A 12,028-nucleotide genomic window follows, 5' to 3' on the forward strand; every position below is an offset into this window, starting at 1 on the left:
ACTAGAAGGTTGGTGCCATATGGTCATGAAGACTACACGTTTAGCTTCCTATTACGTATGGAGTTGCTTTATTCTAAGATGGAGAGCTCCAAATGATCTTCCCATGCTTACTTCATTTCCTTGATCAAGGTGGTCAAGTCAAGAGTGGTTGTAAGATTCTTTAGGTCTAAGTTCGATTCTTGTTATATGTAGGCTTTTTTAGGACTTTTCCCAAGTTGTTGGATGCATTTTTTGTTTCTATTATTGTGTTTTGATAAGTTGTACTTTAACGTTATTTGAAATTAATTATACTCTAGAATGTAGATTGCACTCATAAAAAAAAAGTCAAGAGTGATTCTCCACTTGAAGTTTATTTCTAGGATTCCAAATTTTATGAAAGACCTCTACTCCATCAAATTAATCTTATTAGGTATAAAATATATCCAAACAAATCAAAGGTTGAGGATCAATTATATGACAGAAACTCCCTTGGCCAACTCATATATATGTCATGGCCAAGATATTTATCACAATTTTCCAAATAAGCATCATTAAGGGTGGATCTCCATACATCTTTTCAAATAAAGGATACATGAAAATTTCTATTGGTAAGGTGGTTGGATCAAAGGGAGTTGAATGTTGTTATCTAGCAGAGAAACCTAGCTGCTGAGTCCTCATCAAGCCAACACCAAGAATCTCGATTATGAAGATGAGATATATGTGGGTGTTTTCTTGGAATTCTATTATTGATTGAGGGAAAAAAATTTCTTAAAGTTTGGCTCAATCCCAATTGGAGTTTAACCTACTAGAGAAGATGTTTTCTCAACGATAATTTTTGTTCTGTAAGTAAGATTTCATTGAAAAAAGCCACAAAGAGTCTACAATCCTAACTACCAATCGAGAGTGGAGGTGTTCTTTGGTTGTGGCATGAATGAAGATAGGCTGGACACTTATATATGCCAATACTAGCAAAATTGTAGCAACAAGGAGCCTGCAATTCTTTTCTAGAGAAGATCTCTTGTAGTTAAGATAGCCCACCAAATTTGGTGGGGATTAAAGGATGAAGGCTAAACAATTTAGAGTTTTAGGTGTGATAATATTTGGTGGAAAAAACTTTGATCGAGAATTTAGGGAATGGGTTGATCAACTATGAGCATCTGCCAACCCAATTCTTGGCATGGGGGGCTAGCATATGCCATATTCCAAAATCCGATACCTTTGACACATTATATAAGCAACAGAGGTTATCCCAAACCTTTTTTATTCTCAAATTTCTCACCAAAAGTGACACATCTTGCCCTCAATTTGATTGTATATTAAGTTAAATATATAATATATTTAATAATACAATATTAAATATGAAGCATATTTAATCTATTATCCATATATTTGGACCATTTATGATATATGTAATTGAGCAATCAATCCATGTTTCATATTAAACTTAATTAAGAAGATCAAATTTGGGTTCAAACTCTATTCATTAATAGACATAAAATAAGTAAATCACCTTTGAAATTGCACAAGATTTAAATTTTCTTTTATACCTGTGTAATTTAAATTTGACATATTTTTATTACTTAATTACACAATAAAAGAAGCAAAATTAATTAATCTGGTAAATTTTAGTGTTAAACAATAAAAATTATTGTATAAAGAAAATTGGGTCAATTTAATATTTAAAATTTTTAAAAAAGCATTAATTTGATGTCGCTATGAGTCAAATATTAATTTGACTAATGTTAATGATTAATTATTAGTAGATACTAAGTTGGGATATTTTTGAAAACTCAAATACTCAATTGACCATCCCCCCCCCCCCCCCCCCCCCAAAAAAAAAAAAAAAAAAAACTAAACTAGGTATTATCATATAGTATAGAGTTTAAATTCATCTTTTAGCTAATATTTTACCGAGCACTTACATCTGCCAGAACCTAAATCTCTAGTGACCTCTTTCATTAATTGTTGATTTTAACTCCTTTTTGAGAATCAAATGTTCTCACTCAATAAATTTTACAAAGATAAATGAAAGAAATAATAATTTTGTAAACTTGATATTATTGAAGATTTGAAAAAGAAGCCAAATACCTAAAAAGCTTCTCTCTTTAGGGCTCCCATGCTTCTTATGATTTTTCAGTTTATTATAGTATTTGAGTCTTCGTTGTCAGGAATCATAATCTAGTCGTTGCCTCAAGTGAGGCAAATCCTCAAGGGAAATCGTTTAGAAGGACAAATAATACTAGGAAGGGGGGGATTCTTCCCTTCTCAAGCGTATCCTTTTCTTGAGAGATCATTTATGCCATCGGAAGGGTCAGTTTCGGTTGCAATCAATCGCCCGTCTAGTTAGGACGAGGGAAGATCTCTTTGTCTTGATAAAGTTTATGATTTTTTTCGTCCGAAAGGTGCTGCTAAAGTCTAGGCAAATGTTGTGTGGGACTCCGCAATTATGCCCAAGTATGCGTTCATATTGTGGCTGGGAGTTAAAGGCAAGCTTCTAACCAGGGACAGACTGCACTTCTTGGACACGGAAAGAACATGTGGCCTGTGTGGAAGCCTTGAGGAGTCATCCCAGCATCTCTTCTTTCACTCTTCAGTTAGTGCAGAGATTGGGGGCTTATTAAGTGCTGGATTGGTATACAAAGACCAATGCCTTCGCTGGCCAGTGGGCTTAAATGGCTTAGAAAGGATGCTCGGGGTCTTCATGGCTTAATAAGACCAAGAGAATTGTTTTTGCTTTACCACTCATGGACAACTAGGAACTGGCATATTTTTGAAGGCGAAGCTTCATCTGTGGGGTCCATTTTTCATAGGGTCAAAACAAATGTATTCAGAGTTAGTTTTTCTTTATATCCGTCTGTTTTATCCCTTTTTGAGACCTTAGTTATGGGTCTTTAGATGTTTCAATTTTTGTTGCACCTGGGTTTACCCAGTATACTTATATAATTCTTTGATCATATATATATATTTATCCTTTAATAAAAAAAATAATACTAGAATTAGGAGAAGGACGATCATCTAATGGAAGGTTGCAAAAGATGGCAATTGTGAGAATCAAGTTCTTATAAGGGTTTCAATTTGTATTCTCGGTGATGGCTATGCCCCTATATAGTCTTTTACTTGCTTTTACTCAGTCCATTTGTTTTGTTATTTGTCTTGATTTTGTTGCTATCTAGCCTGTATCATCTCCTCTTTATGGGTTCATGGAGTCTATGTAATGATCTCTGTTCCAACAATTTAAAAAAAAAAATGATATTATTAGGGTATGGGACAATTTTAGAGCTATAGATAGACAAGGTTCTTTTTAGTTTTAGGTATATAAAAAAAAGTCTAATTCACTCTATCTTTAAACTACATAATGAGGCAAACTTCACTCGAAATAAGAATTAGAATAATTTACATGATTTGACCCACATAAGTGGCCACTCTCACCAATAATAGCAAAAGAAAAAATTAAAGCAATAATTAAAGGGTAAAGCTCGTTTATTAAAAAATAAAAAAAGGATTCAGATGGTTGGAAATTGCCAATGTCATCAATTGCTATAGGCTATGCCACTAATATTTTAGGCAGCCAAAAGCACTAACTATGACATCTTTAAAAATATGAAATATTTTAATGAAATTTGTATTTTGTTTTGAATAGATGTAGAAAACGTTTATTACTGTAGTTATATATATATATATATATTTTCTGTAAGGAGATATTACTTATACATTCTGACTCAAAAGAGAAAAATTATTTACCTTACCTTAAGTGGGAATTAGCATACATTTCATGAATGCCCCTTAGTAGCATGTACTCCTATACAAATAATTTTTTGAAAAAATATATATATAATTTTTTATGCAAAAAAGCTACAAAAATGTATTTTTCAAAATATATTAGTTTTATATATTAGGATAATTAGTTACTACTATTATGTATTTTAGATGAAAAAGCGTAACAATTTATGCGCTTAAAAGTCAGCATATAGCCCACTTATGTGAGATTGATTGTAAAATTAAAAAATCATTAAGAGACATCAGTTGGTTTTGGTAAAAAGAAATTCAAATGATCGATCCCTTGTAACATTTTAGAAGAAGCATCAAATCTTTCCCTGGTTTTAAATTTTGTAATAGCTTAATTATATGACAAATTGGTGTGTGATATTAATTAATTTCATTCATTCATTCATTATCTTACTTCCGTTGAAGTATAAAAAGGTATATGTATCGAGGTTTGAAATAAAAAGGAATTACATAATTTTCATTCAAAGTAAAATGCAATTATACCAAATTTGTACAAAAGAAGAAGATTATTGCCTAAGTGAAAAATCTAGATTACGATTAATAATTTGACCTGAGAATTAATGCAAATTTTCTACTCCAAACCTTAGCGTATAGACCATGTACAAAACGGACTATGTATTATAAGGATATAAGACATGGAAATTATTAGTAAAATATAATGTGGATTAGGGTTGGGTTCGGATATAACACACTTTTTCTCTCATTCAGTTATATGTTTATTGGTGGAGTTACAGAAATAAAAATTATATGTTTATTTGTAAAATTACGTACCCTTAATATATAGTTTATTAGTAAGAGCAGTATATTTTTTTTATACATGAATAACATTTCTTACAATGTTAATAACTCTGTATTAATGTTAAATGGCTAATTTAAGCCCGCATTACAGTTTAATTCCCATATATAGAGAGGACATGGATTCTAATCGAAAAAATAAATAGATGACATATAATCTTCGACTAAAACTCAAATGTATGTGTAAGTATAAAAAATATTTATCAACTAATTAATATTAACGTCCCCAATCTAATTAATCTTTTTGCTTTGGATCACTAAATACAACTGCCCACGTTTTCTTTTTCTTAATATTTTATAACGTTTTAATATTTGTCCAGTCCAATTCTTAGGGAGAAAAAAACAGTAAGAGTCCAATGTATTGGCATTGGAAATCGTTTCTTATTCCATGCTAAATCTAGTCTGTCGTTCATTTCTTTTAAGGAAGGACAGAGATTGGAGCCCTAAAGCTTTTGTCGTCTTCCGTCGGCGGATACTGGCCCACCCTCAATAAGCAAACCCAAGTAAACTTTAATTATTCCTCCCTAAACCCTTCCTTTTTTAAGAAAGATCGAGGTGAGCATTTGCTGAATTAATTACTTGTTACTCTCTTAGATACCATCGTAATTCGTAATTAATACATATATCAGTCCACAGTAATTTGCCCTATTAGTTATTCCTGTGCATGCATGCATTCACATGAAGATGCCGATATCACTAACATGTATATATATATATATATATACTGGCGCCATCAATTTATCTCTTACTTAGATAGAGTAATTAAGGTTTACAATTATATTTAGCTAGGTTTGCTAATGGATTCAAAACAAAGGCTTGAAAGCTAGAACCGTGAATCCTGAAGTGTTTTGCAATCAGTTGGATGAGTTGATTCTATGAATACTTTAGAAGCTTACCAATTTATAGACATGAATATATATATATATGGAAAATATTATTTAGATAGTATTATCATATTTTTATAATACTCATATATTAATGTACTATATATTTATATTAATGTGACATAAAATATAATATATTAGTTATAATAGACGAATATCACTAAAATTGTTACAACTAAATGTCTAAATAATAATTTTGTGTATATATATATATATATATATATATACAGGCAACATTTAGAGTGGGTGGGATGCCTTTGTTCTTTGATGAATTAATACTTAAAAAAATTTATGATACTCTCTCCATTAACAATGACCTAATATTTTATTTTGTTAAGTCATTTACATGAATAGTTTAAAAATTGATTCAACCAAAACTAAAATAAAAGAGGTGTACGACAATTTATATATCCTTATAATTATTATATTATTCTAAAATATAATTTTATTCTTAATATAATATGGTTCAATATAATTATTAATATCATTTCAATATAATATACTATTCACTTTTTAAATATTATTATATCATTAATATAGTAGATTAATAATATTTAAGAATCATATTATTTTAAATTTGTATCAATCAATTTCATAATGTGGTCATATACAAGCTGATCGACCATCGTTAGTTCATCAACTGAGTTTTTTGTTCCCTTAACTGTGAACCTTTTCAAAATATGTGTTTCCTTTGTTTTATTGTTCTTCTTATTCTCAAACACTAAAATTATATTAAATATTTAGGGGATTTACCTATACGCATATAGTGACACACGCATACAGTATTATGAATCACCAAAACAGGCTACAACCAAAGAATTCAACAAAAGATAAAAAGGAAATAACATATTCAACAACTGATCGAAACAACCAACAATATGAATAGAAAAAGGAGGAAACCCAACATAAATCTAACAGAAAAATACATGTGAGATCATCATTTTTTGAAAAAAAAACGATTATTGCCCAAGATAAGCTTGTAGATTAACTTATTAATAGTCGATTCCTCATCACATAGCATAGATAGATTCTCCTTCAAATAAAGATTCACAATTCCATTAACAGTCCAAATTCCTCAATAAACATCCTAAGAGAAGTTATGAATAGTTTTAAAGTCTCAAAAAAAATACCCAAAAAATTTGATCACTCCTCAAAAGAGGTCAAAGCTACCATCATTAATTATAACTAATTGGGTGGATAGATATTAAGACCATATAGGTGAAAAAGGGATCGATGTTGGTAGGAATATGCCTATCGGGAATAATGCACCACTTTTCAAAAAAAAAAATATTATTATGACAATTACTTAAAATTCTACAAACACTAATCTACTTTCTTTTTGTTCCTTCTGTATTTCAATCTCTGCATTTACGGATTCTTCTAGAGTATTTTTGGTATTGGCATTTAGGGGCAGAAAAAATAATAATAATAAGAGTTGAGGTCTAATAATGTATAGGCTAAATTTTATATGTCAATTTTGATATTTGTCTAAATAATCGATTATTTTTGTATTTTTAAAAATGTCATTGATCTCTTTACTACTAACTAATTGTGCAAATTGACCATTTTACCCTTCTTCAGAGACGACCTCTTAGTTTCTCTCTCCTCCCTTCCTTTCTTCATCGTCTCCATGACGTTCTTCTCTCACCGCCATTCTTTTTCATCAATAAGTTATCTCTCTCTCTCTCTCTTCCCCCTCTCCCCCAATAGTGGGTTCTGGTGTTGCAATCAAAAACACGCCCCCCGTCCCTTTGATTGCTTATTTGCGACACTAATTGCTCTAGCCCTAACGAGACACAAAGAGGTGCAAGGTTGCAATGAGAACAGTGGGGTTTACTCTCTTTCTCTTTTGGAGACAAACTCAAGAGACAATTCGTCTTTGAACTTGAACCCAGATTCAATTTGGATTCGTTCAAAATGAAACCCAACAACAATCATTTGAAATAAACCCAACAAGAAACTTAAAACGCAGCAAAGTGGCAGCAACAAACAAACCCCAAATTGAATTTGGGTTCGTCTGAATACAAACCGTGCAATGATCAATCTAGGTTTGTGGGTTTGTCTTCGAACCTAGATTCAGAGACGAATCCAAGTGGTTGGTGAGGGCCTATAACTTTTATTTATTTATTATTTTTTTTTTCTCTGTAATAACAAAAAAGCATTTTGGGAATTTAGAAAAAGTTAACACGCGCTATTTAACTTTAGGGATAAATGATCCACTTTTTATAAAATTTAAGGAAAGTGTGTGTCATTTTCAAAATCATAGAAATAGTCCGTACAATTTAGTTAAATCTCAAGCCTGCCATCCAATTTACCCATATATGTATGTATGAGGGTTGTATATTTTTATAGAAAGAAGTGATGTGATGTAAAAAAAAAAGAGACAATGTCTAGAACATAAGATTATTTATGTTATTTGTATCAGAAAAATTTTATGTTACTCGACACAAAACTACGAAAATAGGTATGTGGATCCTCCTCTCCCCCGCGCCCCGTCCTCTCTCTCTCAATTTGAATTTGCCCACATCAGGCAATAGAAATTTATTTTATCAAAAACAATAAGATTGCACTATAAAAACAAAACGAGGAAATCACGACATAACACCACAAGTGGTGTAATTCATAGAGAAATAGAGTATATATTCAAAAGGGTGAGGACTGTGAGCTACCATTGCTCCCAATACCCTAGCATATATATATATATCCAAAGCTGGCTTCTGTGCGGTTTGCCACAATAAACCATGCAACCAAGTCTCCAATTTTCGTCACAGATTTAGAAGCTTGATCTGACTTTCAAAACCTTTAGGGACATCAAGGAGGTAGCTTAACTGATCTGAAAAGTGGTGTTCATCAAAGAGGATCAATTTTAACAGCTATCATTAGTCATTTGAGGTTTGTGTGATCATTTGTCGCTATATGTGATTTCAATTTATGATGCTACCGCTAAAAGTTAACAAAAAATTTGATCAATTTCTTGAACGGTCTCCAAAAGATAAATTTAGTCAAGAAATACCAACGTATAATTAACTCATATCATGTGGACTATCCTCAAAATTGTGAAAAATGCATCTAGCTAGCTATGGTAATTTGTCAATGCCACTCTGATGATTTTTCTAATAAAGAGCCGTACCTGCTAACAGTTGAATTGCTTTAGAAATTTGTTTATGGTCTCAACAAGATATTATATATATATATATATTCACTGAAGGAAAAATGCTTTGTACTTGACAAAAACAGAGAAAAAGAAATAAAGTAAAAATGCCAATGGTAGTATAAACGATAGACAAAAGAGTGTTCACAGTTTTCGGGGAAAGTAAAATGTCAGTGGTAATGAAAATGATACAACAGCTCAGTAAGATAAAATAAAATAAATGATTGAAAAAGTGTGTTAGAGAAAAAGTAGAAGAAGAAGAAGAGGAGGATTCCATTTTGAAACTGGGCTGTCATTGGAACTTATCTTTATTTATGATAACTTCCAATATCAAAAGAAGAAAACAGTCGCCTTGAGATTTCATTTTTTTTGGGGGGGGAACCAAATTCAAGTAAGAATCATAGACACAAGTAGAATGTATTCTCCCATTATTACGAATTGGATTGAATACAAATTATGATCAAATCATTAATTAAACACACGAAGATAGCATTTTACATAAAAAAAAAAAAAACTCAAATTAAGAAAAATTATGGACAAAAAAGATAAAATCGAATTTAATTATTAGTATCGATAGATATACAAGAAATCGTATCTTAATTAGAATATGATTCATCAAAATATTCTTTCAGACGAGATAAATCTTATATAAAATCAAATTTAACTAATATTTTAATCATATTTAAATTTAAAATCATAATTACAATTAAATTAGGAGTCCCAATTACACAAATTTTAATTTTTCATCACAATTATAACACCAATAATATTGTATGGCTTACTCAAAAATAAAAATGTTCTCACATTTATTACAACCTAAAAAAAGACAAACAACCAAGTACACAAATTGATTTTTATATTCTATCCACACAAAAAAAGTACACAGTACTACTGAGTAAACAGACTCAAGATGGAAAAAGAAACTTCAGTGAACAGGCATATATATGTGTGTGTCCCCAAGTCTCCCGTTAGCTCTTCGCTCTAGATATTCAGTACTGTCACAGGTATACTACTAGCTAAGCTAGAATTACTTAATGCTTAATTTCTTCTAATGACAGGATATCCTAGATAACATTCAACAAGCAGCGTCGCCAATAGCATTACGAATTATAGATTCTTGGGCTGCAACAACCAAGGATCTTCTAAAGGAGTCAAAACCATGCTCAAAATCACAATATACAGTAACACTTTGGGATGTACAGGATTTCAATCGAAACACAAATCAACCATGTTCTCGCGCTACGGTGTGCACTGTAAAAGACATTTGATTTGTTACGTTTTAGTTCAATTTCCTTTTTCATGCGCCCAGAAAACCCTTTTTTATTTATATCATGACAATTTCGGAAACGCATTTTCAAGGGCATCAAAAAAAGATTTTTGAAATTTCTAAAATATGATCAAGTAAAGGTGCAAACATCAATAATTGGTAGGTGAACAAAATGTCATTGGTAGTAGAAATGATAGGACAAAGTGTATTGTCTAACATCAAAGTATTTCTGTTTCTACATCTTAGCTCATTTACAGGAATTTAGTTGTACGCTAGATTAAATTGTGAATTACTTTACACACACACAAACAAAATTAATGTACAACATGGGGGGGGAGGAGGAGGAGGAGGAAGAAGATTATGATCAATGAAGCATCAGATACTTTTGTTTTAACCTTAAATAATATGTTTTAATTTTACGTATATATGTAGTATTAAAACATGAATTATCAGGTACCAATCTTTAATAATGTTGGAGCTGCTGCTTCTTCTTCTTCCTCCTCTGATCCCCTTATTTTTAACAATCTCCCTTCAAATTATCAAGCTTACTTTCTTAATTACCATCAGAAACAATACATCTCAATCTATTTTACAACATAACCTCTTAAGATACTTTCTTTGTTCTCGGCAAGAATTTGTTTTGAGGTTACGATATATACCCAATTTGTATCAGCAATGAAGATGCTATATGAAAAGGGTTTCCTCCATAACGGCAACGTTAAAGATTAAAACTACAAAAAAGTAATGGTTGACAAAAGAGGGTTACAAGTTCGGGTTTTCTATTCAAACATTGATTAGAAATGGCAATTCCTCCATTCTTCTTCAGATGAAGTAATGAAAAGCATCAAACAGCTTATCTCAATTGAAGATATTAAGTTTGCAATACACACTGGAAGAATGAACTACAGCCTCCTAGTTATCTGGTGGATTCATCCACCGAAAACTCAGAGAATATTGGGAAATTTTGTAGATTTTCAGATTAAACTGTTAATCAAATCAGCTTAATATTACTGTTTAGTTCTTTGGTCAAGGACGTGTAATGGAATTGTTCAAAAGGAATTATTTGAGTCGACATGGGATTTCAGAGTAAAATTAAGTGTTTCATTGAGCAAGAGATGAAAGTGCAATCAGTGGATTGTGGGAATATTGAAATATGTAAATCAATATGTACAAGCTTTATTATTAGTACTCTGATCAGATGATGAACTAACAGTCTCTGATGATGAACTTAGAAGCTCATCCAACAGATCGGCTCCAAGGTCCTCAAAAACCAACATAGCTTCTTCTGTCTTCACAATAACCTTTTTCTTAGTCCTCTTACCTTTTAACAACTTCATTCTCCTCTTGTTTGTCTCCTTCACAGCTGCAGCTGGAGAAGATCCATCCTCACAGCTGCACTTGATGTCGATAAGCGATTCCTTCACTCTGTTTGTCGAGAAGTTGAGGCGAGCCAGTTGGCCTCGCATCGCGAATGCAGCTTGGTCATAAGCCAAAGCTGCCTCTTCCGCAGTACTAAATGTTCCAAGCCAAACTCGAACTCCATTCCTTGTTGAATCTCTTATCTCGGCTGCATACTTTCCCCACGGCCTCTTCCTCACCCCTATGTACCGCTTCTCCTTTTGAGTCTCTCCTTTCGCGTTTGAAGCGAACTCTTCATCGCCAACTCCTCTTGAAGAATCTGTTTCTAGAGATTTTTCCTTCGTTTCCTCAGCACCAACATCGGCTTGGTTTTCTTCACATGGGAGAGAATCAAGCCTAAGATGCGGAGGGGGCGAATATTCATCCATCAATAATGCTTGTTTGAGAATTAATCAGCTTCAAAATGCCCAACCAGACCCAGATCGAGTTTGACTTTAAACAACAAGATGAAAGCAAGGATGTGATTAAGTTTGATCTCGACAAGGACTGGAATTAAAGATAAGGTTCCATTGAGCAGTACAGATGGAATATTATTCATATTTATATAAAGGATTCATGGGGAAGACGGGGTTCCTTTTTCTGTTATTATTATTGTAATTGCTGATACAAATTATCCTTATTTTGTGATCAAAATTTGGAGCGACTTTAATTCTATAGGGCCAAACTTGGAGGGTAGGGTTTAAATAGGAGAAATAATGCAAGACAGTGTAGTGGTTATGCACTTTGCATCAAAGTGCTGTGTCCAAT

The 12,028-nt window shown here is 32.0% G+C and overlaps 1 protein-coding gene across 1 annotated transcript; it reads right to left on the reverse strand.

Moving 5' to 3' along the window:
* Positions 1 to 11,014: 11,014 nt before the first annotated feature.
* Positions 11,015 to 11,814, reverse strand: LOC127803897 (ethylene-response factor C3-like). Its single transcript, XM_052340510.1, has one exon. The coding sequence runs from the start codon at positions 11,647 to 11,649 to the stop codon at positions 11,023 to 11,025; it is 627 nt and encodes a 208-aa protein (XP_052196470.1). The 5' UTR covers positions 11,650 to 11,814; the 3' UTR covers positions 11,015 to 11,022.
* Positions 11,815 to 12,028: the final 214 nt, after the last annotated feature.

This window comes from Diospyros lotus, chromosome 6 (assembly GCF_014633365.1).
Source record: "Diospyros lotus cultivar Yz01 chromosome 6, ASM1463336v1, whole genome shotgun sequence".
NCBI classification, from domain to species: Eukaryota; Viridiplantae; Streptophyta; class Magnoliopsida; order Ericales; family Ebenaceae; genus Diospyros; species Diospyros lotus.

Excerpts from the sequence above, each read along its gene's own strand:
- LOC127803897 (XM_052340510.1), bottom strand. The coding sequence starts at position 11,649 with ATGGATGAATATTCGCCCCCTCCGCATCTTAGGCTTGATTCTCTCCCA.